Source organism: Hydra viridissima, unplaced genomic scaffold (genome assembly GCF_058129835.1).
Source record: "Hydra viridissima isolate aposymbiotic clone 2 unplaced genomic scaffold, HvirCarnegie_v1 scaffold_10, whole genome shotgun sequence".
In the NCBI taxonomy this organism is placed as follows: Eukaryota; Metazoa; Cnidaria; class Hydrozoa; order Anthoathecata; family Hydridae; genus Hydra; species Hydra viridissima.
The window spans coordinates 10,576,992-10,604,078 of record NW_028324309.1 but is presented as its reverse complement, the minus strand read 5'-3'; the positions used below and the strand labels follow the sequence as shown (position 1 = coordinate 10,604,078).

General features: G+C 27.6%; 2 protein-coding genes across 2 annotated transcripts; both read left to right on the top strand.

Moving 5' to 3' along the window:
* Nucleotides 1-809: 809 nt before the first annotated feature.
* LOC145181260 (tetratricopeptide repeat protein 17-like) lies at nt 810-4,214 on the top strand. Its single transcript, XM_080056326.2, has 7 exons — nt 810-1,067; nt 1,810-2,078; nt 2,166-2,388; nt 2,533-2,642; nt 2,773-2,920; nt 3,117-3,256; nt 3,517-4,214. The coding sequence occupies exons 1-7, from the start codon at nt 921-923 to the stop codon at nt 3,674-3,676; spliced, it is 1,197 nt and encodes a 398-aa protein (XP_079912452.2). The 5' UTR covers nt 810-920; the 3' UTR covers nt 3,677-4,214.
* A 407-nt stretch (nt 4,215-4,621) lies between these two features.
* LOC145181162 (talin-2-like) lies at nt 4,622-24,105 on the top strand. The gene is made up of 43 exons (XM_090100423.1): nt 4,622-4,717; nt 5,123-5,199; nt 5,304-5,379; nt 5,465-5,565; nt 5,883-5,957; nt 6,144-6,308; nt 6,527-6,608; nt 6,964-7,033; nt 7,342-7,468; nt 8,207-8,277; nt 8,397-8,460; nt 8,534-8,638; nt 9,457-9,546; nt 9,668-9,733; nt 9,813-9,914; nt 10,068-10,367; nt 11,055-11,188; nt 11,271-11,430; nt 11,559-11,915; nt 12,043-12,258; nt 13,901-14,026; nt 14,219-14,455; nt 14,619-14,735; nt 14,824-14,958; nt 15,037-15,165; nt 15,424-15,525; nt 15,646-15,825; nt 15,951-16,097; nt 16,340-16,447; nt 16,616-16,732; nt 17,289-17,432; nt 17,678-17,848; nt 18,091-18,270; nt 18,988-19,110; nt 19,250-19,366; nt 19,485-19,670; nt 19,840-20,044; nt 20,191-20,259; nt 20,385-20,509; nt 22,227-22,361; nt 22,511-22,576; nt 22,722-22,904; nt 23,449-24,105. Exons 2-43 carry the CDS (start codon nt 5,140-5,142, stop codon nt 23,731-23,733), a joined length of 5,808 nt encoding a protein of 1,935 aa, XP_089956549.1. The 5' UTR covers nt 4,622-4,717; nt 5,123-5,139; the 3' UTR covers nt 23,734-24,105.
* Nucleotides 24,106-27,087: the final 2,982 nt, after the last annotated feature.

Sequence of the window (27,087 nt, the reverse complement as noted above, 5' to 3'; positions counted from 1 at the left end):
ACAATTCACAACTGCAACATTTATGATTATTACCTTTAAGCAGATCGTAATTGCAAATGCTTTATTTCCCATAATACAACTGAAGACCGCTTGAAGCCATTATTACAAATAAACTCGCTAATCGCTTCCTAGCAGCTTTGAAGACGTCATTACCAACAATGATCGACGTCATCTTGTGCTTTTTAAATCCTAAACAGCATCCGATAAGGCAAAGACCAGTTCGTTTAGCACCACGTCATCAGTCTGAGCTTATGGCAATCAGTTTGATCAAGGGAGATATTTAAAATTTGTGATGTACTTTTAGGGGGTAGATAAAAATTAACGACTTGTTTCAATAGGGGGAAAGAGAGTCAGTAATGGTAAAAAATTTCGTGACGTAGTTTATGGACGACCCCTTTAAGAACCTCCCTTTCCCACCCCACAACCCCCTTCTTCCTTATATATCTATAAAGGACTATAAGAAGAAAATAAAGGATTTGTTCGAAGCAACTGTTGTTCTAACTTGTTAATTGTCTTCTGTCAAAAGATAAAAACAAGTTGTGAAAGGTGTTTCGCCTTTCGCAAAGTATTTTTGAATAAATAGTTCGAGTATTTTAGTCACAATGAAGAATACACATTCTGATCTTATCCCTGGCGATTACCTAAAATGTAGTGGAAGAGGTCTATCATAATATTGAATTTATATTTAATATGAATGAAATTGTATTGAGTATGAAAAACTTCGTTTTGAATGATTGTTATTTAAAACGGATTGAAATAGTTCGGAAAATAAATTAAATGGTCTTAACAATGGTTGATATATATGATCGATATTTGCCTATTATTTTATCGGCAACAACTCAGTCGGCGAAAAATCGTATTTACACATGTAGAACCGTATAATTATTGCTAAATTGTTTTCACATTTTTTAATTCAATTTATGGATAGTAAAATATGGCAAAAGTCTGTTAATGGCTTTTGGCTTTTATATTCCAAAATAACCACGTTGTGTTTCATATCGTGCGCTCCATTTATTGTCAATGCTGCAACTCATTGGCTGTTTGAAGATGGTTTGATAAAGAGTCAAGTGTGTTTATATATGCTTATGTGTGTGTGTGTGTGTGTGTGTATTTATCTATTTCCAAAAGCATTCAGGGAAATAATAATAAGTTTTAAAATGGCAAATAATATGAAAATTACTAAGAGTATTTATTTATTGCCAGCAAAAATGCTACATTTGAGAAAAGCTTTTCAAAAAAACTTTAATGGACGAAAAACTAAGTGAGCTTATAAATTAGTAAATTTTATTATTATATCCGTATTATTAAGTCAAAATTTTTTTAAATTTCCTCTTTTAATGATCTGTAATGATCTGCTTTGTGATTTTGCCAGTGGTACATAGCAATTGGTTCTCTTCTTAATAACTAAGCCTTAGTTATTAAGAAGAGGACCAATTGCTATGTACCACTGGCAAAATCAGAGATATAAACTTTGAGGCTTATGTAAAAGAAAAAAAAAGTGCAAAAAACCTTTTATTTGCTCTCTTTTAAAAGTGTTACTATCTATGGCTTGGCACTTTTGCATTGCACGTTTATCAATAAATTTAATGTTAAATATTTCAAAAGTCTAAAATAAAAAGAAGTGAAAAATTGTTTGTTCTACAATAATCAACACTCTGATATATCAGTGGTCATATTTCCCTATCAGTTTGAAATTAAATATTCTATTTATCTAAAATCAAATACTCTCTCACTCTCTTACACACATGTATACACAGTTCAAAAAATTACCACTTGTTTAACTGCGTATATAAACAGGTATTCGTTTAGGTTGATACTTGGTATAATGTCTACAACCCAAGTGACCTTATGTTATTCATACAACAAAGCCAAGCTGTTGATGAACTTAGGGCACTTGAAAAACAATCAGAAGATTTGATTAAACAGCATAGTAGCTTGCTTACAGAAGATTCTATTCATAAAAATCAAGAAAAGTTAGCTTTTTTTTCTGATCCTGATTGTCAAATTGCTCGGAAAAAGTTATCTCAATTTGATCTCTACATTAGTTCTTTTCTGCGATTAGAGGCAAAGGGTATAAAGTACGAACTTAGTTTTTAAAATGTATGGATTTCCAATTTTTAAATTTTGCTCTTTTCCTGAAAAATGTTAGTTTATTGTTCTTTTAGAATTGAACACTATCTTGATGAAAAGCAACCTTTGCCAGTTAAGCTTAATCAACCATTTTGTACTTCAGAGTTTCTATTCAGTATGAAGAGCTATGATCATTTAGAAGGTGTAGCAGAAAGGAAATTTCTTCAAAATGTTACAGAGGATAGTTTGGTTAATTCAATTCCTCAAGTAAAAAATTTACCAGAATTTGGTCATAAAGTGCATTGGGCTCTTCAAAAGGTAGGAAATCTTTTTTGTATTTTCATTTTCATGTAATTTTGAACACTTTAAAAAAATGAATGTTTTAATTTATTTTAAGACCAAATTTTATGCTCAAATTGTGTGAAATGTTCATGCATATTTATGTTAGTTCATGTTTTATAGAATGAAACTTCATGGATCTTGTTAAACTTTGCTGCAATTTATTGGAGAGTTGCAGGAAATTCTAACCAAGCTGTTGAATGTTTACGCAGGGCACTTGATTCTTCACCAAGGTCAGTAAAACTTAAGGTCTATACCCAAAAAGTAAGCAAATATACATTAATGCCCTCATCACAATTTTATGCTAAAAGTTTATCATAATGTTTTTTTGATTTAAGTGAACCTTATCCTGATTTATTTTAGGAATCACAAAGACTTGGCATTAGTAAGTCTTGCAAACATTCTCCACCAATCAAAATATTCTCTTGATGCTGCTACATTAATGCATGCTGCTCTTGAAATAACAAATGATTATGATATTGTGTATTTCACTCTTGGAAACATTTATGGGGTTAGATTTGATACTTTCTGCAATCTATAGTTTGCTTGTTAGAAAGAGTTTCCTATGTTGTTTTCTTGTTTTTAGTTGTGAGTTTTAACTTTAAATAAAGTTTTTTTTTATCATTTAAATAGTGATTGTCTTTTTTTTGTTAAAGCACATTTTTATATATCTTGGTCCTAATAGTTTAATTGTAAAACTTTAACAGGCACTTGGTCAGTATGATCTTGCAGATATTTGTTACAAGTGTGTTTTTGAGCTGCAGCCTGAGTTTGAAGCCGCTCGCCTAAGAATGCATGCAGCACGCTGTGAGCATAAACTGGGTTTAATCCTGGATCAACATGAACTGTATGTGAAAGTTTTTTATATTTTAAACAAAGTTTTTTTTAGCTAATCAAAGTTATATCTTAGTTAGTCAATCAAATATATATTCATTAGTAATATTTAATTAACTTTTATATTTGTATAAACACACATTCTGTGGATTAAAATTGTTGGATCTGTTTTTTATTCATTTTTTCTATAATTTACTGATTTCTAGATAAATTTGTAATCCTTTTAAATTTTGTTAAATTATGCAATCATTTAAATATCTACATTTGTTTCAGTCTTTTGAAGAAAAGTGTTGAAGATATAGAAGAGTTATCCATTAAGCAACACATGATTGAGTATCAGCAAAAGTATTTAGCAGATCGATCATATCCACTTCGTAAATATAATATTTATAACGCCTTAGAACTTCCTGAAAATGAGAGAGGCCAAATGTAAACATTAGTAGCTTATATTATAAGAATGTTGGTTGAATTTTAAATGAATCAAAAGTGTATAAATATTTATAGTGCTATTCTTTTATGTTTTACAATGTAAAAGTCTATAAAATGCTGAGCTCAGTTTTTGATTTATTTAGTAATGAAAGTACATAAAAATATTTTCTTACAAACTATAAAAAAGTTTTTAATTTTTTTGTTTTTTTTGTTTTTTACATATAAAAATTAACCAATTTTTTAAATTACATACTTATTAACTGTCAAACTATGAAGAAATCAATTTTGTGTATGAAATGTAAATATATTTTTTCATTTATGAGTTGTCAACTGTAAAACTATAATGAGATCAACTTTTATGAAATGTAAATATGTTTTTTTTCTTTTTGTAAACTTTAAATGTATATTTTTATAGCTTGATTGCCATTATGATTACAGTTTTTGTAACTTTTTTGCCATTATAGTTGCAAATGTTTTTATGTTCTTGTTCTTGTATTATGTCAAAAGTTTACTTGAAAGAAAAAAAAAATCAATTTATTAAACTTGCTCTCCTTTCTTTCTCACCAAACCAGTATGTAACTAAAAGTACTTTTTTCTCTCCTGGAAGAAGCACCATATTGTTTAAAACTTTATCATTAAGTTCAATGGTAATCTCATTAAATTATTTCCTTACAAAACATTCCTTAGAGGGGTTTCTATTAAAAAAAACTTTTTTTTGAGTTTTTGAATTAAAAAGTGATGTTAAAAATTTTAACAAAATTTTTCCACAAATAAAAATATAAAAAAGATAAAATCTTAACTTTAAATGATACATAATTAATGACATTTTAAACAATATAAGATTATGTAAGTTCATTGTGGAAAAAAAAATTGTTTCTGGGCTAATATAACTCTTAATTGCATTGTAATTATGATTTGGTAGAGGAAACATTGTTTTTTTAATTGACCTGATTATAAATTATGTCATTCAAAGTTCAAATAACACTGTATTTGTAATTGATCTTAAAAAGAAAAAAAAAAAAAGATTTTTATTCTTAGAGGAAAGGTTATTATTTTCTTATAAATTTCTTGTTATTTTTTTAGTTTTTTTTTCTTTTTTTTTTAATTTATTAAAGACAATTTAATTTTTACTTCAATAGACATTTTATAGTTACTTTCTTTAAAAAATTAAAACTGAAATTATAATTTTCAAAACTATTATATCTAGATACCATCTTTTTAGTTTTATAAAATAAATTGTATACTTTTTTATGTTAAGTTTACAAGTATTGCATGTTGTAAACTTTACATATAATTTTTTAATGAGTTTGTTAAATTCTTCACATTTACTGAATTGCTTGAAATTTTCAGTAATTTTTTTTATTTTATATAAAATTGCAAAACATTCTTCCTATGAAAAATTAAATATTTTGATAAATATAACTTATTACTTACTTTGACTTTTTTTTAGTTCCTGCATCTTCAAACATGACAGCTTTGATTGTAAAGATACATATTGCTAATCTTGGTTTATTGAAAACATTTCAGGTTCTTTTTTTAGCTTTTTTATTCTTTTTAAATTTGTGTTCCTTTTGTTGTAATAGAAGCTAGTTACCAAAACTGTTCAAAGATAAAACTCTGGTATGGTTTAGGTTCTCTCTACTGATAGAGTCGAAACTGTTATTCAATCAGTTCAAGAAAAGGTTTCTGGTACAGAAGCTAAACCAAGTAATAGCATACATATTTGTGAATTTCTTTAAGTTAATAATTAAAAAGTATGCTTCAATTAAAAGTCCTTTGATTACCTGTTTAGATGAAAATTATGGTTTATTTTACAAAGATCCTGAGGATGATAAAAAAAGTCATTGGCTAATGAATAGTAAAACAATTGGTTTTTATGATATTGAAAATGGGGTAAATGTTTTATTTCAAGTAAAAATCTTTATTGAAGTGCACTTTACAATTCACTCACAAAATCTTAACAAATTTCAAATAAATTCTTTATAGCACAACGACAAAAATATTTTGGTCAGAGTATTTACCACATTTCATTGTTGCAAATAAATTTTCATGTTACAAGCTTTAACTTAATGATTACTTTTTAATAGCCTTTTCTTAATTTTCTTTTAGTGTTCACTTAAATAATTTTTTCCCTGTTACTCTATAGTTATGTGTATAAAAATAATAAATGATAGTAGAGAATGTAACAAAATATACTCTCCTTTTTTCAGACAACATTGTATTATAAGGACAAAAATCGATATCTAAAAGTTAAAATGTTAGATGAAACAATCAAAACAGTGCTGGTAATTTTTAAGCTTTTTGTGCTGATTTCCATAAAAAGAAATAAAGGTTTAATATGTCTGCATTGAAGGATATTGATTCAGATCAATCTGTTATAGCATCTCCTAATTCTGCCTTTAGTGCTTAAAGAACAGATTAATACTTATCTAGAAGCTACTTTTAAAATATTTTTAAAAATTCTTATTTAGGTAGATGACAGTAAATCTGTGGGCCATGCTTTAGATGTAATATGTGAAAAAATTGGAATAAACACTTTAAACGCAGATGAATATGCACTTTTTATTGAAGAAGAAAAAGAAATAGAACTACCAGATATACCAGTTCCACCTCGAAGAGCTTCTCTCTATATGATGGTTCTTGTTTATTAAGTTTTCTAAAACTTTTTAATGAAAAACAAACCTGGAGTTTATCATAATTTAAAAAAACAATTTGGTTTTGATTTATAAGTGAGAATAATGTTGTACACTTTTTTGTAGTCAAAACAGTGCACATAAAGGTATTTCAAAATAATTTTAAATCAATAACCATCTTGAGTGATAACATATATTAATAGTTTAAAATTGTTTTATAGGATTTGATTATGGACAAAGTTGATCAATTGCAAGAGAAAAAAGTTCAAATATTGAAAAAGAAAGCACATACTGATGATGACAGTAAAAGTTTTTTTTTTGTTTTGAAATAGACTGCTTGATTTTCTATTTTTTTAGTGCTTAGAAAATCAGTTAATTGAAATTTGATTACTTTTTGTTTTAAGTTTATTCAAGCCAGCTTAGTTATTTGTGTTGTAGATGAATAGGAGCTGTGCTGAAAACCATCATTTGTTTACAGTTTAAAAGAGTGTATTTTATTACCCAAAAATATTGAAAATTTACGAAAAAATACTGTTTTTTTTCTTAAGAAAAACTATGCTGATATAAAGCTAGAACTAACTTTTTATGAAGTTTCATGAAAGAATTTTCTGTTTTTCAAAAATATTTTTCATAGTTTTACATCCATTTTTTTATCTAGCTAATTGGTTGCGTAATAACAAAACGTTACGTGAAGCTGGTGTTCAAGATGATTCCATTGTAGTTATACGGTAAATTAATGTTCTTATCATCAACATTTCTCTGTTAATAATGAATAATAACAAATAAACATATATAAATCTTGGAAATCTTTCTTTCAACCATTGAAATTTTTGTACAATAGTGCTATTTAATTAAATCAATGAAAACGACTTTTCAAAAGTATTAAATAAATTTATTTATGTATAAATTTGATAATTACTTGTTCAAAATTATTATTGATGTAAATATCAAACCCTGATTATTACTTTTTTACATTTTTGAAAAAGCTTTTAAAAGTGTTAAACTTTTCCATTAGAAATTATTTTCTTTAATATAGCCGAAGATATATGTATGAACAGAGTGTGAATATCACAAATCCAGTTGAAATCAATTTATTGTATGTTCAATCTCGTGATGCCATCTTAGATGGAAGTCATCCATGTCAGCTTGATGAAGCAGCTAGGGTATGGTTTTACCAGTATTCAAGGCTTTATAACTTTCCCCTCAATTTGTTACTCATCTTCTTTACAGTTTTTATGATGTCAAATGTCTTTATACATTTTGGGTCTGTAATGAGAGAAATTTTCAGTATAAACAAGTGATTCAATCACTTAGTAGTTTGAACTATTTGTTCATTATATTGATTTCAAACACATGTATGCTCCTAAAGGCAGCTGCAAATTAAATCAGCCCTAACCAATTAAGATTTAACATAAAATAGAAACTCAATTAAGGTGTCCCAATAAAGGCAATGTGTAAAAAATAAGAAAAAGTATCCCCTGAATAATGTTTCAATAGCTTATTTTAATTTTAAAAGTTTTATAACTTATTTAAAAAGGACATGTGCTTTGCTTATATAACTGATGTTTCTGTGAATTTTGAAAAATAAGTTGCCATATTAAATTTAATTTTTGTTTCTTATAGTTATGTGTATAGTTTTATGATAAATTGGAGTTATGTACCTTTTTTAGTTAATAAAATGCATCCACCCTGAATAATAATGATAATTATAATCTGGGCTCAAGAAATGCTCAAGAAAAAATATAGTATTTAAGGACCTTTTTTAAGTCCTTTCAGAAGTGTCAAGTCTATTATTTAAATTCAGAAGTGTCAAGTCAACTATTTAAATTCAGAAGTGTCAAGTCTACTATTTAAATTTGTAAAAGGTTTAACAAATTTTACTCAGTTTCTTTTGCTTTCAGTTTGCTGCATATCAGATACAAGTTCAACATGGAGATTTTGATGAATTAAGATATAAGTCGGGAAATATAGAGTAAGGGATTCATTTATAATATTCCAACAATTTTCAGTTAGAGAGTATTTGAAATCTTTTGCCCCTTTTAATGGAAAAATCCGCTATATTGTAGTAGTATAGGAAAATGATTTTTCTAGGTTAAAAGAATTTGTTCCCAAAGAATACCTTAAAAACAAGGAAACTCTTAAAAAAGTTAAAGAGGTAAGTTCATTGTATTTTTTTATTTGATCAGTATCTGTAATTGATATCAGTATTACTAAATTTGGTGTTGTAGGAACATAGTAAACTTGTTGGCATAAACGAGCTTGACTGCAAATATAAATATATACAACTGTGTCAAAATCTTGCCACATATGGTGTCACTTTCTTTGTTGTAAAGGTATAAAATTATGTTTAATATTTTTTCCCTCATCTTTCCACTTTTTTTTCTCACTTTAAAGGAAATTTGTTACTAAAAATTTATTTCAAATCTAAAAGTTACTTTGAACTGCTTTCAAAGTTTTTTTTTTTAAAAATTGTTAAATAAACTTTACTTATGAATTTGTAAAATATGAGTTATTATGGCAGAAAAATCTATAGAAGTTTAAAGATCTGGATTGATGCCCTGAGCAAAAGATTACTTCTTACAAATAAATTTCATAATTAACAATATTTTCTAATTTGAAGTTAAAGTTCAAGATGTTGCTGTTCTAACTTTACAAAAACAGTTTCATGATTTTATGTGGAGCTTAGTACAGTCATCTGAGCAAATGATTGTAGTTTATAGATAGAGCTCTGCTGTATTAAGAATCTATTGTAATATTTTTGTCAAAAAAGATTTTCTTTGATCTTATTACAGTTTTATATTCTTTTAACAGTTTTATGGGTCTCATTGTTTACCCCAAATACCTACTAACTTCTCCCATTTCTAGACTAGCAGTCAATAGTTTTTATTTCCAGCTAATACCCTGTATTTACATTTGTATATCATTATGTTATTTTATTATGTTAATTATGTTACATGTTCAACGTGTGTATTATGTGCCTTGTATTTACATCTGTATGTTATATAACATATATAAAAGTATATTATGTGAATAGTTAAGTATGTGAATAGTATAAATGAATATTATTTTTTATCATCATTATTATTATCTTTTTAATGACAATAAGTCAAAAGTTCATGAAACAAAACAATTTTGAATTTTGATTTTGTAGGAAAAAGTTACAGGTAAAAACAAATTAATTCCACGTCTGTTTGGTGTTAGCAAAGAAAGCTGTTTTCGACTTGATGAAAAAACAAAGCAGGTATCTTTTATTAATGTTGCTGTTTTTTCTTTTTTTTCTTTTTTCTTTTTGTAATTTAATAGTTTAAATATCTGGCTATAAAAAGTCTTCTAAAATGTTGCATCAATTATATTTCTAATAGGTGTTAAAGGTTTGGCCTTTAACAACTGTGAGAAGATGGGCAGCATCTCCAACAAGCTTTACCCTAGTAATGATTGATTTCAGTATTGCATTTTTTATTTCAGTATTAGGGTATAGGTAGCTTACATTCTAAGAGCTTAATTTAGGACTTTGGAGATTACAAAGAAGGTATGTATACAGTTGTAACAAATGAAGGAAAACAAATATGTCAACTTATTGGTGGTTATATTGATATTATCCTAAAAAGGGTAAGTTAATTACATAATAAAACATAATTATGCAGGAAAACTTAAAAATTATTAGTTTCACTTGATATAACTGGAATTAAAGTACCATGTATAAAAATATTTTTAAATTCGAAAAAAGAATTATATACGAATCTACTGCTTTAAATATTCTAGCGCAAGCGTATAAAAATGTTGACTGGAGATGGAGATGACCATGGGGTGATTTCCGAAGCAACAAATCTTCCTTGTCGCAGAATCGATATTTCACGAAATAATTTTTCAAATGTAAAAGAATCTATTCCACAATATCCAAAAAAAACTAGTATTCAAGGGCAGTTTTCTTCAGGGCAGCAAGCCTTGATTAACAACTTGGATAATAATAGCAAAGCTATTATGATGCTTGTTGATGAACTAAATGAAGAAAGTTGTAATGAGGCTACTGATGAACCACTATATGCAGAGCTGGAAGTTCGGGTAAAAAGTTTTAAGTAAATTATTCTTTTAAATGGGCTTGTAATATTTAGGTTTGTAGGTGTATGTATATTAGGTATGCTGAATTCTGAATTTTTCCATCATTGATTTCTTCCAAAGTTTCTGATTATTACGTTTTTGACATTTTTCAATGATGCTCGTGTGATGATTTGGATCGCTCTACATCATTTAAATTAGTTTTCATGATAATAGCTTAAAACATTTACATAAAATGTTATTGCATGATCTTATATATTTTTTAACTTGCTGATTGTTTTAATGCTAGTTTTTTGTGTTTGTGTATAACAATCAGGTTTAACATTATTGTTATACTTGAAGATAGGAAACTTGTGTTTTCAAATTTTTTTTTAATAATAAAGTGTTCATTAAAATTCATTAAAAACCCAAGTTGAATAAAATCTGCTTTATCTTGATTAACATTTTGCTTATCTTTGGTAGCTTACCCTATTCCACCATTGGGCTTAACAAAATTATTGTAGTTTTAGTGTCAAAACTCTTTTTTGGGACAGTTTTTCTTTTAAGCCATTGTAAGCAGTTTTTGTGCACTAAAAAATTTGTAACTTTTTAGCCTTTCAAGTTATAGAAAAAAACTCTTACATCATTAATTTACACCATTAAAAGAATAGTATTAGTTATATATATAATAAATATGATTTTTTTAAAAAACAGAAAGATGATGGGGATAATCAGATTGAGACGTTACTATCAAATATTGCAACAGGTGTTGTTTCTGTTGTAAACAAAACATCTGCCAACCCTTCTGAAGATGATCTGCTGGCTGTTGGAAACAGTGTTACGATATTGTAAATATTCTTCACTAAAAAGTTTATAGCATTTTTAGCTCACAAAATACTTTCATATAACAATATTTTCAAATTTTTTTAGAACCTCAAACTTAACAGACTTAACACGCAAGTTAAAGATGCATGTGAAAAGCTCAAGTAATGAACATGATTCTCATGATCATGATACATTACTGGATGCAGCAAAAGATTTGGCTAATGCATTCAAAGACCTTCTCATTTCGTTAAATCCAAAAGAGAATGTAATTGCATTATTTTCTTTGATAGCATTTTTAATAGCTCATATTATTTCCATTATTGTGTAAAACATATTAAAAGTATTTATATTACTTTTTTTATGTTATATCTTTAAACAACAATTATTTGGTAGAATCGCAGTGGAGTTATCATCAGTGTAAACAATATCAGTCGTGCATTTATAAGAATCAATGGGGAAGCTCCTAAAAATCAAGCTTTTAATGAAGTTGTGCTTGAAAAGGTCAATGGAATTGTGGGAGCAAATGATTCCTTATTAACAGTAACAGAAGAAGTTTCTCAAGCATTAGACAAAGAAAGTTATCAAAAAATCAATACTATGGCTGTGCATTCCAAAGAAAAAATGACACAGTTCACATCAAGTATCAATTTGTTATTGCCATATATTAACTCTTCAAATACACAGACAGAGATTTCTGAGTTGATCAAACAGCTTCAAACAGATGCTAATACTTTGGGTGGGCTTTGTTTAGTAAGTTATCACTGTTTTAAATAAATCCTAATCTTTTCTGATAAGTTTTATTGATAATCTTTTTTTTTTTTTATCTCTTTACTGATAAATAATTTGCTTTTCAACAATTATAATCACTTACTTTAAGGTTGCAAGTAATACAGATGATTTAAAGCCTAAAATACAATCTGCTCTGGTCAATATCATAGACTCTTCAGATGCTTTACTTAAGCATGTTGAAAAAGGCAGTGAAAAATTCATAGAACAAAATTCATTTGATATACTGCTTGATGCTAATGATTTGTTTTTTAAAAGTAATGGAGATTCTGATGAAATGATTAAACAATCTATTATAATTGGTCAGGTACATATTTTCATTTTTGTTTTGTTAAAACCTGTTTTATTAAATACAATTAGATTGTATTGCATAGTTAAGGTTTTATGTATATACTATTATTTTAAGGTTAATTGATTCTGTATTAAACTAACTTTCTTGGTTCCTCTATTATTGTAATGTTTTTAGTTCATATTTGACTTTGCTGGAATTGAAAAAATTGATATAAAAAAAACAGTTTATAAATTACTTGACAAATTATAATTGAAATGCAGTAAGTTTAATTTAATTATTAGTCTCAGTTTCATCTTGATATAAACCACTTTGTATAAAAAACAAATTATTAAATACACAAACAAAAGCTTCGGAGAGCTTTTTCAGGTCAATTTTAAAAGCTCTTCAAAAGCTATAAATGTGTATCATTTCTAATATATCTCAACCAACAACATAATAATTTTTTAAATTACACTGTATGTCAAGTTATTTTAAAAATGTTTTTGCTTTTTTGGTCAATTGTTTTTCTTTGTGATAAAATGAAAAATCAAAATTTCTAAAATTAGCTTTTTAGTAAACTTTTTTTTTTTTTTTTTAAATATTGAAGTCACCAAATGATAAAGATAGTGCCAGTTATGTTAGGCTAGAAGAAAAATTGTTTTATAAAATTTTCTTCTTTTTTTCAAATTTATTACAAAAAAATATTAAAGCAAACATATTGATGATGTTTTCACACCGCCCTATTATTGAGATTACCAAATGATAAAGATAGTGGTAGTTATATTGCACTACAAGAAATAATGTTTTTGAAAATTTCTTCTTTTTTTTTTCCCATTTACTTTAAAAAAAAAAAAAGACAAAAAAAAAACATTGAAGCGAACATAATAACTTTAATTCCTCACAAGATTTATATGGTAAATTGAAGGCTCTTTAACCTGGCTCTTGATAAGAACAAGAAATTATCATTTAAAGATTTTCCCAAACTTTTCTAATGTTTAAAGTAAAGTGTTATGATGAAATTATGCCCAATTGCAGAAGCAATCTCAAGATACATGATTTTGATTTATCTTTTGATTTTGAAGAAAATCCAGGTATAAAATTAAATATTTGACTTGTAAAAGGAACAATAAGTGAATTTTAACAGATATTAATAATTAATCTAAAAAATAAATAAAAAAATAAACCTCAAACATTGTTGCAATGAGCACAGCATATACATGTGTGGAACAATGGACTCAGCATATACAACATGTGTGGAGCCCATGTTTTGTCTTGACCTCCCACTCTTACACTAATGTATAACTTGCCTTTTTTTCTTTTCAGTTTTTAGTTAGTTCATAGTTTCAATACACAAAACAGAAATCGTAAGTAAATTAAAATATTAACAAGAAATAATAACTAAAACAACCCTTTTGTGGTGCACAAATGCAATAGAAGTTTTAAACCTATGCAATTGATAGATCTTACAGATGGCTCATGGGATATCTTATGAAGATGTGTCACATAAAAGTTAACATAAAAAACTGCTCTTTAACACCTCATGTGGAAGTGAATCATAAATATTTCATTTGAAATCAGGGCATATTTTGGAAAAAATTTTATTGCCCAATTTAATCAAATAGTAATTTTGCTATGGGGTTTGTATAAATTCAATTGTTTTGATTTTTTTATATATTAGGTATGTGCCCAGCTTGCAAAATCTATGGAGTTATCTGCTGCTGATAACCCAAATGAAAAGGAGAAGAAGTTAGAAGCAGTTACCAAGTTATCAAGAGCTACAGCTGATTTATTGAAGTCAGCTAAGGTTTCTTTTTTTAGTTGTTTTTGCTCTTTTTTTTTTTTTTTTTTTTTTTGCTTAGTAATAAAAATATTGTGCTTACTTAAGAATCAAACAGTCAGCTCAATACTTTTTTATACTTTTATTTTTATATTAATTTATATTAAATATGGAACATATTTTTAGAGATTTGTAGAGCAACAGTTAATAATTTTTTAGTTATTAAGAGCTGAGCCTGATGATGAAGAGAAACAAGCTGCTTTGAAGTCTATGGTTATTGAAGCCCTAAGTGTTGCAAATATGGTAACAGGTGATGGTGTGAAAGCAGCATCTATAATAAGGTTGCGTGATTCTGCTGTTGCTGTTTTGAAATCCACAACACAAATGTTGACTGCAGCTAAGCAGGTTGCTATGCAAAAATCAGATTTGTCTGAAGACTATAAGAAAATAAGTACTGTAAGTTTTGATTTTAAACTTTTTTTGTTTAAAAATCTTTAAAGTATTTTTTTATTAGAGAAAATGAAATTACTTTTCTGCATCTGGAAAGTAGATTCAAAAAGTACCTATTTACATATGTGTATATTCATGTTACTTACATATGTGCCTATTCATGTTATAGGCATTTATCTCAATGAATGCAAAAGGTCTATCAGATGCTGTTAAAGAAAGTGAGGCAAATCCAGAAAATGAAATTGCAACAAGAAAACTCTTGTCATCAAGCAAATACTTTATACCAGTAAAAAAAAGATTTAAATTTTTTTTTAACGATGTAATTTAATTTGAGTAGCTGAAAATTTCTTTAAATGTCTTTTTCTTATTTAAAGGCTGCTTCCAGAGTTATATTTGCTTTAAAAGAATTAATCAAACCTGACAGTAAAACCTCTGGTGCTCTTCAACTATCTCAGACTATATTGCATGCTGAGAAATCTGTGAAGGAGTTCTCTGAAGCTGCAAACAAGGTAACAGATTAATCATCAAACAAACAGACAAACATTAGTTGTAAACATTTGACCATTAAACATTTTACATTTGTGTAGGCATGTCAGAACAAATTAGTATGTGATCAAACATTGTACTTGCTTAATAAATGCATTCATGATCTTGACAAAGCTTCTCTCAATGCAACTGGTTCCACACCAAACATAAAAAGAAAACATTCACTTAAGGTAATTTTTTGACATCCAATTGGTTAGTTCTTTTACCATTATTTACTAAGCACAAGAAATTAAAAAGAAAAATTAATTTATCAAAATGATTACTTACTTCTTTTGTTTGAATTGCTTTTTTTTTCTTTAGTTGTTGATTTAACATATAAAATAAAACTAAAAAAAAAATTCCCAAACTCAATAGACTTTGCAAGAGAAGATCAAAATAAAGGGGATTTTTGTTTAAATTTTCTTCGTGATATTTCTCATGTTTTTCAGACATTAGAAAGTTCAATTGTTGCTGTTTGTGAAAGTGCAGACAGCCTTGTTCCTGTTCTTATTCAAAATGTTGAAAATAATTGTGAATCAATTGGCACCTCAGTAAGTTATTTAGCATTTACTTGACCAAAGACTTTCCATACGCTATGCATAAATTAATATTTAGAACAATATTCTGAAGCAGTATTCTAAATTTTGATTAAAATTTAACTCTTTTTACAGGTTTCCAACATTGGCTCAATCTTAAGTAATTTGTCTGAACTTGCAGCTTCATTTGCAGTATCTTCTCAAATGTCATTGATGCCTTCAAAACAAGCAGAAATGCTGGCCATAACAAAAACAGTCTTTGAATCTGCTATCCTTATGTTAAATGCTTTGAAAGAAAGCATAGATGACTCTGAGGTCTTTTAAATATATTTTTGTTTTCTGTATTACACTTTATGTTCATTTTTCACAAAAATTATATAAATGTACTTTTTTTTTAATTGATGCTCGTTATAAAAATGTTGTGCTAATGATATTTATAGTTAACAAGTGAACTTCAAACTGCAGTTATTGAAACTGGTGATAACTTCAAAACAGCATTAAAAGAAATTCAGGAATTTCTCAAAGGTGTTTTTATTGATGATGGATTGGATTGTGCAACCAAATCAGTTGAGCTCAATAAGCAAAATGTAAGGCTTCAAAAATTTCTTCATACTCCATAATTGATGTTAAACTTTAAAACATTTTATTGTATATTGTATATAACATTTTATTGTATATACAGTTTATCTTATTTATACTGTTTAACAATTAAATTGATAATTTTCATAATATTTTATAAAAGTGTATGTTTTTTTTATTTCTATAAAATGTTATGAATAATAAAATGCTATAAAAAAAGATGTAAGTGTAATTTATGTTGTTTTTAAAGTTAGCGATTCCCATTGAAGATGGAAATGAGAGTGCTCACTCATATCTTACTCACCAGGAAAATATTTTAAGAGCACTAAAAATGATTGATAAAGATGCTTATAATTTGGTAAGCGTAAATCATTTTATATCATTTATTTTATTTGTTTATGTTTTTTACAATTTTAGAAGTTTTTTTCCTTTTTTAAGTTCTTGGAAATAAAAATTTCTTACAAATAGGTGTTAATACAAAAAATACATACATATAACAAATAAAGTTTATTTGGACTTTTAATAGGCTGAAAGAAGCTCCACAAGCCCAAATGATCTTGACGAAATATGTCAACATGTGTCATTAAATTATGAAAAGTTATGTGAAGATCTTAAGTTTGCAGCAAAACTTGTAAACCCAGAGGTACTTTTTAAATTTATTTTTCAAATTTTTTTAAATTCTGAAGTATTTTAATCAATTGACAATTTATTAATGGTGATTCTGATTTGACTAAACAAAAGTGGTTCTAAACATTAAAAATAAATGCATAAATGCTTATTAATTAATAAAAGATAAACATCATCTATTTAATAAACAAAATGTTATAGTAAGATAAGCACCATCTAGGAAAAATATTTTCTATTTACACTAGTAACTAAATATTATTACTGGCTGCAGTTTATTAGTTGTTGTATCAGTTTTAACATTCATAATGATTTAAAAAAATAAAAAAATCTTTATCATAGTTTATATGGGTATTTAGACTTGCAACTAAGCATACCTTTTTGTAAAAAAATTTGAAAAAACTTATTTTTACTTAAAAATCACAAGTACATAAAAATTGCTAGTAATTGTAATATAAATGCAAAATGCAAGACAAATATAAAATGGTTTTGATATTTTTGGAAGTACAAATGTTTGTTTTTTTTTTGTTTTTTTTTTAATAATAACTTTTATTTTAAATGTAAATTTTTTTTAGCTTGGACAAGAATTTATTGCTAATACTCAAGAATTAGGAGATGCTTGCATAAAAATTATGAGGTCAGCTAAAAAGGTTCGACTTGATTTAACAGAAGTTAATAAAAAAGCAATTGCTGAAGATGTCAAAGATGTTTCTTCAAAGGTATTTTAGTTTTATGGTTACTTTTAATCTGTGGAAACAAAGTGGTATGTCTACCTTGTTTTCTCAGATATGTGGACTTTTTTATCCACTACATTTACATGGATTATGTTTTTTCTTACATTTCTTGCTGTGAGAGATTTTTACTTGGTTCAGAATTATTTGATATTGTCTGTTCTGTTCAGAATTTAAATAGTGAAACATTATTTTTACTTAGTCTTACTTATTTAATGCAACATTATTTTAAGGTTGCTTCAATAGTATCAAACATCGAAAAGGGTTCTGTAGGGATACAAGAATGTGTAAAGGCAATAAGTACTTTAGATGGACTCATTTCTGACATAGATTCAACCAGAATGATTGCAGAGGCTCATACTCTTACTAAAAATGATGATTCTGCTTTTAATCAGCACAAAGAGGTTGTTTTTTTCTCGGAAAGTTTTCTTTACTTTCAAAAAGTTTTAAAAAATCCTTACAAAATCCTATTTTGGTTTCTACTGTTGCAAAAAAAAGCTTCTGAACCAAATTTGTTTTTAAATTTAAATTTTTCAATGTTCTTTAACATCTTTTACAACTTTTATTGTTAAAGGTTTTTATAAAACTTATTCTTTTAAAGATTTTTCTTTTCTGCAGTTATTTTTTAGTTTTTTTTTTCTTTCAGGATGTGTTAGTTTCTATTCAAAATGTTGGAAAAGGTGTGAAAGCACTAACTAACTTAAGTTCAGTCTCGCAAGAAAATCTTGCTACTTTAGTTAAAGATGCTGTAGTCAGTACCAACAAGTTGGGTGTTGCTATTAAGAAAGCTGCCACTGCACTTGGTGCAGAAGATGCTGATGGCCAGGTATAAATTTTTACTCATTTTGTGTTATTGTAATTTATGAATATTTACATATATATATATATATATATATATATATATATATATATATATATATATATATATATCTTCAACTTTTAAAAGTAACAAAGAAAAATACTAGTTACAGTGAATATAGTTTTTGCAAATAGAAATAAAGTTCAAAAAGAACTTTAAGTCCCATTAAAACATTTATCACTGAGGTTGTTAAAGATGTTCTTTTAACAGTTTTACTTCTTTTAACAAATTTTTAGCTTTTGAATTTTTTAACTTCTTATTTGCCAGTTGTTGGTGCAAAATTGTTTGACTTTTACTAATTGACTTTTCAAAGTGTACTACAAAACTGTTGGTGTGCATTTTTAACATTTACACTTTGCAATTGATCCTTGATTATTTACATCTTTTTTTTTGATAAAAATATGATTTCAAAACATTAGAAAACATATAAATTGAAAATAAAAATTTAAACATATAAATCATCACTCATCTTTCCCATAAAAAGAACTGCATTAATAACAAAAAAAAAAAAAAAAAAAAAAAACATGCTCATTTTTGTACAGTCTAAGCAAACCGAAACATTTTTTTGAATTAAAGAATGTTTTTATAACAAGCAGGATTGCCTGTTAATTGCATCTAAAATTATAATCTGTTTGATGGATCTGATCATATTTTTAGATGCAATTGCTTCAAATCTTTTTTTAGACCTTGTTACTAAATGCTGTTAAAGATGTAATGACTGCATTACGAGATCTTATCAATGAAACAAAGACTAGTGGTAATCCAAATAACAGTTGTGCTAAAGAATCAACTAAGACAACAGCTAAGGTTATATTTAAAATTTTGTACTTCATGTACACTTTATGTAGATGACCAATTACTAGATTCATATCATTTTGTCAATTTAAGTGTTAAAAAGTGATAAGTGTTGATATATTTTTTTTTACTTACTGAGTTTCTTTTACAGCATATGGTTGGCAATCTTGCTTCTTTACTTAAAACTGTGAAAAGTGTTGAAGATGAGTCATCTCGTGGTGTAAGAGCTGTTGAGTCTACTATAGAAGCAATTCGCCAAGCAGTTATTGTAAGATCCTTAAAAAACTAATTGATTTTATTGGTTTTGTTGGAAAGGGAATCAATGATATTGGTGCTTTAAATAAGTAATAAAAGTTTATAAAAGTTAATAAAAGTTTATTTTGTAGCAAACAGCTCCATCTGCAAATAATAAAAAAACTGCATCACCTGATGAGCTGATTCAAGCAACAAAAGGAATTTCTTTGGCAATAGCAAAAGTAGTAGCTGCAGGAGATTCAGTTAAGCAAGCTGATATTATTAATGCTGCTAGCTTTGGTCGGATGAAGTGCTTAGAACTTTTTGAAGTTGCTCAGGTATTTAATCCCATAAATAACAGTTAAAGATGGGAGCTGTATCTTAAAGTTAAAAAAATGACATAAAATATCTAATTTACTGATATTTAAAGCAAATTACTTATGAATTCTGTATGGATTGCTTGGTAAATATGATGAAATAATTATAATAGTTTTTTAATGTTAAAAGGGGGTGATACAGTGCACAGATGATGATATTGTTCGAGAGGCAATTATTTGCTGTGTAACTGAAACAAATCAGTTGTATTGTAATGTTCTCAACCATTTGGTTCAAATACAAGTCCACCCTGATTTAAAAGCAGAGTTACCAACCCTGGTTAACAAAGTGACACAGTCAATAGAAGAGCTTGTGGATACTGCAGAAGAATTGAGAGGTCTGGTGACTGCTAAAAAATTAGAATAATATTTTATAATACTTATTTAGTTAACACTTAAATATTAACAAACAAATATTAACATTGACATTAAAAAACAATATGAGAACCTTATTGATTCCCTTTCCATTTTTATTTTCCTTTAGAAATTAGCATCTACCAATCTAAACCTGAATATCCTACTCTAAAATTTGTTCTCAAGTTGTCTGAAACTGGTATTTTGACCATTTTAATGATTGCAAATAGTTTTGTAATGTCTTCAAAATTTAATTTCAGAGTGATTTTTTTATGTAATGTTTTGTTATGTTGTTACATCATGCTACTGATTATTTATTTTTAGGAAGTGATCTTACTCTCTGCAAAGATCCTAATAAAGTTGCAGAGGTTGATTTGTTGGAAGCAGTATCCTCTGTTGAGGCCTCAGCTAAAAAGCTTACTAAGCTCAATCCTAACACTTTTTCAAAGGTACGAAGACCAAAAATTAATTCAATTATTTTTAAAATAAAAAAAAGAGGATTATTGCCATTTATGTCTCTCTTATATCAAGAGACAAATATAAATACAGATATGAATATCATCACATTATAGCATAAGAACTTTTTCTCAAATTCATTTTTTAAAAAGAATATCTTAAATATGGTTTAAGAAAATGTTAAAACATAAAGTTGACGAATTAGAAATGCTTGTAGTTAATGAGTCTAAAAAGTGTTGGACTGAGTGAAACTGATTCTTGTGTTGTCTAATAGTTTCCATTTAAAGAAACCATTACAAATCACCTATCACTGCTGTACACTTAGGCCTTGGTAATATTGCTTCATTATCAATATGTCTTGATGAAATCTTTAGCCAAAATTTTCAGAAAAAAAATCAAGATGAGAATGAAGAAAGTGTATTTTATATGACATTCTACTTTCTGTGGCATTGTAGATTGACATCCTGTGAAATTGTAGATTGACATCCTGTGGAATTGTAGATTGAATTTAAAATGTTTACAGTTTTAACATGATTTGATGTTTCAGAAATTTAGAAACTGTTAGTTTTGATGGTTTTGATGCAGCACCAAAATTGGTTTCTTTAAAAGAAATTTTGATCTACAGACCAGTAAATGAACATGCTTTCAATCTGGCTTATATTAGAGCATGTAACACAAAAAGCACATGTGCTTTGTGTAAACTACTTACATGCCATACTTATTTTATTTCCGCTATACAGTGAAAATTAAAGTTAGCAAAAGAGGTTAGCAAAAGTTTTAAAAACAAAAGTTGAAAAGTGATTTTTTTTTTTTGGCTTAGATAATAAATTTAAAATAAAAAACTCATTTTTTAATTATGTTTTCGTCCTGTAATGAGATGTCTAAAAGTAAAAATTGGTGTATTTTTTGTCCAAAAACAATAAAATTGCAAAAAACCACAAAAAGCTTTGAAACGGTATCTTATTTTTCCATTATTTTACTTTGATAAAAATGAAAGACTTTGGAAGAAAAAGACTTGTTACTTTTTTTAATTAAAAAAAGAATTATTTTTAAAAAATTAATTCATAACCTAAAATTCAAGTTTGAAAACTTATGGTTTGTAGGGTTTGAAAACTTATGGTTTACACGGTTTGAAATGGTTATTAGCAGGATATTCAGAGGAATGTTTACTCTCAGGGACTTTTATTTATCCAACACTTAACTAAAATTAAGTTAAAAAGTTGTCAGCTGTTTTGGATTCTTTTTTAAAATGTTCAGATATTTTAAATACATGTAAAGTCAAAAAAATGTCCTTTAAAACATCCCCCTTTCCTCACCCTTCCACTCTTTTCCTCATTTACATTAAAAAGTAACTAATTACAAGTTTTCAATAAAGCACAACCAATAGAATACACAGAGGGACCTCATGAGGGAGCTTTTGTGTTCTTTTTACTTTTTTCCCATCAGTTCAATCAGAAGAAGCAACTGAACCGAGTAGTTACAGTATTGTTACTTCAGTAGAACTGTTTTTGAATTTTATAGTTGATGCTTCTATCGATGTTTATTCAATCTTATTTTAAATGCAAATCCAATTTCTAATGTTATTTTGAATGTTACATTCATATTTCATTCCATCATAGTGGTCAAATATTAAGTGTTGTGCCAGAAATGGCTTAGAATTTGATATTTGACCACTCTGACCAGTCAAATTAGTGTGATTAAATTTTTCAGAACGGCTTAACTTTGAACAATGAGCTTAACTTTGAAGAACGAATACTAGAAGCTGCAAAAGTTGTTATATCAGCTTCTGCAAGCTTATTAAAGGCTGCATCTTTGTTGCAAAAGGAGCTGGTCGAGACTGGAAAAGTATGAAAATGTTTTTTTATATTTAACAATTATAGTTAATAGATTTTAATTGATAACTACAGTTAGTAGATATTTGTTATAATTCTTACGATAATTATATTTAATAATGTTGTTGTTTGCAATCTTTTAACAAAAGTAAATATTCTAAGATTGGTTCAAGGAGAAGAAATAGTTACGTAGATTCCCATCAATGGTCGGATGGCTTAGTATCAGCGGTAATTTTTTGTTTTACAGAAACCATAAATTGTTTATTACCTGATATTCATCCGCAATTTACAAAAACAACGAATTTAAAATTAATTTTTGAGAACCATTTGAAATTAATTTTTCCAGTAAATATCATTATTGTTTTAACTTTAGGCTCATTTGGTGGTTTCAACAACCGATTCACTTTGTGATTCCGCTAACGATGTAGTGCTTGGAAATGCCAGTCAAGAGAAGTTAATTGCTGCTGCTCAGGCAGTGTCTGCTTCTACAGCTCATTTGTTATTAGCAAGCCGTGTTAGAGCTAATCCTTTTAGCAAGGCTCAGAAAAATCTTCAGGTAACATTTACCACATTCATAAAATTCTTTTTAAAGTTTGTTTGATGGAAATTGTATTATTTCAATTTTTTAAAAAAGCACTTCACTGATTTTAACACTTAAATCCAATCTTCTGGTTACAAATCGCACTGTCAATCGTATATCTAATAAATATCAGTTACATAAAACTTTAAATAATCTCGTGTTATTAGTCATTAATTTTGGTAATCATGCATAAACAAAGTTAAACAAAAAATATTTTCAAAATTCATGATTTCTAAAAAAAAAAATAATCCTTCACTGGTGGAAGTTTTCTTAGCGATGAACAACATCCCCTTACTCTGATTCATGAATTAATGATGTAATTCATGAATTAATGATGTAATTCATGAATTAATGATGTAATTCATGAATTAATGATGTAATTCATGAATTAATGATGTAATTCATGAATTAATGATGCAATTCATGAATTAATGATGTAATTCATGAATTAATGATGCAATTCATGAATTAATGATATAATTCATGAATTAATGATGTAATTCTTGTTTGCTGTTTGTAGATTGCCGGTACTGCAGTGAAGTATGCTACAGAAAAACTTGTGAAAACAACAAAAGAAGCTGTTTTAAACGAAGTTGAAGATATTGGCTTTCATAAAAGATTTCGGCGTGGTACAAAAACCTCAGAGATTATTGAACAAATTGAAGCCCAAGAGACCATTTTGAAAAAGGAAAGAGAACTGAACATGGCACGACGACGACTTGAAATCTTAAGAGAAGCACAATACGCAAAAGAAAAAGCAGAAGAAGATTCTTCTTCGAAAGATGAGTCAGCGACTCGTTTTTAAGCACCTTTTATTTATGATAACATAAAAGTTTTAATTTCAAAATAATTTATACTTAGTGAAATATATCTTCATTTTAAATCCTTCATTACTGATTACTTCTTTTACTACTACTTTTTTTTTGTTCGTTTTTTTTTTTTTAATTTGTAAATATTATCGATAATGATTCATTTTTTTAATGTTTGAAATTTGTTTAGTATGCTTTGATTGGTTTTTTCATATCCACTTACGATCTTGAAGCTTTTGAATATCTTTCAGAAACCTTTGTAAATTTCTTTTACGTTTTTGAGTATTTAAAAGGTAAAGTTTAAAGGTAAAGTTCAAAGTGAACTTAAAACGTAAAAAAAAAAAAAATAACAAACAAACAAACAATTAACATAATTTTATTTTGTATTATTAAACTTCAATGCGTTGCGAAAAAATCTTGAAACTCTACACAAATTGCTTAAATGTTGAAACTTGTTGCGTAAAGAGTACGAGTTTTGAGGAGTCATAAAAAATTTATGAAACCCATTGCCATGATGCTAATAAGGAAGTAGTTTATTTGCGTTATTCATTGCAAAACTTTGGTTCAATTAATGCATGGTTCTTGTCATTTTTCTCACTTCGTGATTTAAATAAATCAATAACATTTGTAAGAGCAGGAGAAACGTTTTATTCAAACTTTGAATAATAAAAGTTCTTTTTAATGTGATACTCGAACTTGACGGAGCAATATATTTTTATCTTGCCGATTTGCATATATTTTCTTAAAGTTCTCTATATATATACACTTAACCGCAAAATTAACGCACCACATAAATTTTGATTTATTTTAATTGTCGTCAATTTTATCATATATTTTGACAAACATTAAGAATAGAACACATGAGCACAATCATTTCGATGATAATAAAAAAAATGACATTGAAAATGGTGGAAAAAAAACGAAAAACAAAAATATGGTTTGTTTAACAAAGTAAAGTAAAACGATTATTGTTATGCACACTAATACAGCTTAAATTGAAACATTTTTGACTTATCAATAATCATTGTTACCCTCTCTTGATGTCATTACAGCCTTACAGCCCCCGTGGCATACTTTCAATTAGAGATCTAATCGTTTCTTGAGGGATATCTTCCCACACGCGGATAAGACTTTGTTGCAGCTCGTCTAGGCTGTTAGGTGGTGGATGTTGGCTTCTAACACGGCGTCCCATTATGTCCCAAAGATGCTATATTGGGGACATAATGGGACGCAGTGGTATGTATTTCACCATCAATAAAGATGCATGCTTGATTGAAATTGAATTCCACAAACACTATTAGCCAATCTCATATCACATGAGAGTAAATATTGGACTTCTTATTATTTGGCAAGTTGAGGAGTTAGTTAATATTTTCAAATGTTTCTGAAAAATATTGGTAAACTGCTACTAAAAGCTGTCTTTTTAAATCAGAAAATTTAAAATGTTTTTTGTTATAATTTGCTTTGAAGGTGTAGATACTGTAGAAGTTGATTAGTTTGATAAAACATCAAGACCAACCAGGAAAAAACCTCTAGAGTAAACAAGAAAAAGAACAGAGAATAAAGGCAAAACGTACATTTTGTACCTCTAAATTTTTTTTAAAATTTTGTGAACTTGATTCTAGAAAACCATTTGGGGTATGATAGGATAAACCAAATGGAACAGTAAAATAAAGTCGCCGAAATCTTATCTTGAAGGAATTAGAAATTTTAGTTCAAAAATAATAATTTTATAATTATAGTAACAGCCATAAGTACTTTACATTTTTACTAGTGTTGTTATCGACTTCGACTAAACCGACAAAGTCGACTTGTCGAAAGTCGAAATTAGTCGACTTTGAAAAATTGAATAGTCAATTTAATCGACTATGAGTTTCCTACTAATCGAATAAAAGTCGATTTAGTTGGTTTCTAACATCTTTATTTCTATTTTTTCACTTGATTTAATTTTATCAATCTTTAACATTGTTATGATGTTGACTAATAAGTAAAGAGATATCTTTATTAGTAGTTTATCTTATAAATTATTTATAAAGATTAAGCCATGTCAAAGTGGGTAAGGGGTGAGCAATCTCTTTTTTTTTAAAATAAAATCTAAAGACCCCTCTAAAATTGATTTAAATTTTCTTCCTACTCTGATTTTTAAGCTCAGTATACCAATTTTACCACGGAAATGTCAATATGTTAATTTTCAAATATCGGTCAAAATGAAAAAATCATATAATAAAGAAAAATGAAGCTAGAAAGACGATTTTAGAACATTTTAACATCGTAGAGGTATATATTAATCCATAGACAGCATATATTGAAATAAGAAGTATGAAAATTTATTTTTTTAAATTGCATTTTTTCAAAGTGTTTTTCAGTAAAATCCCTTAATATGCCCAATCTTTTTTTAACACTTAAATTTACACAAGCAGAAAATCAATAGGCCGTACTAGGCTGCACATATGATCAACTTTAAACAACACTCCCATATACATATAAAACTTTAATACTAAATTTTCTGAGCTCACCTGACCGCAATAGGTCCTAAGCCTTTTGTTATAAATGATTATTATTATTATTAATCATAAATTTTGGCTTAACAAAACTGAAAAAGACGCATAAAGAACGGTTTTAGACATACTGATCACCTAAATCTCGTTATATGTGGGGAATTATTATAGCTTTCCCAGAGACACTAAAGAATTCACTGGTTTAAAGAACTTGTTATTATCGTATTACTATCTCACTGCGAATGAATTTATTTACAATATCAGCCCCTTTTATATATTATTTTCAGCTGCGACATTATCAGCGCCTTTAGATCCAATGAGTAAATTCCCACAAACTTTAGAAAACCACATAAATCTATTATTATTTTAAATGCACACAATTTTAATGTTGGCCGTCTAAGTGATATTTCTTTCTAAAATACCGTTTTCTCTTAGAAAATTGTATTTTAAATGGGTTAAATATGTGCTGTTCAATTATGTAGAAAGTGATCACTTCATAGACCCTAATAAGTATTTATTTTTTACAAGAAAATGCGGCAAATTTGGGACAAAAATGTGTTAAGTTTTATGTAAACTAAAAAGAAAAAACAAAAACAAAAAGTTGTACAGGCTGGTGTACAGTTGTGCAGTCTCCAGGTTATAGTGATAAAGCTTGTTGGGTCCACTTCCTCATTGCTGGAGAGGATACAGAGGGTTATGTAAAACCTCTTCATCAGCTCTTCATCAACACCTAGAATCCCTACTGACTTTTGGTAACCCGTAAAAAACCTCCGAGCAGTATTGCTATTATTGGAGTTTCTAGATCCTCCTGACTTTGGAACATCAAAATTGATACCAAGACCAACCCTCAGA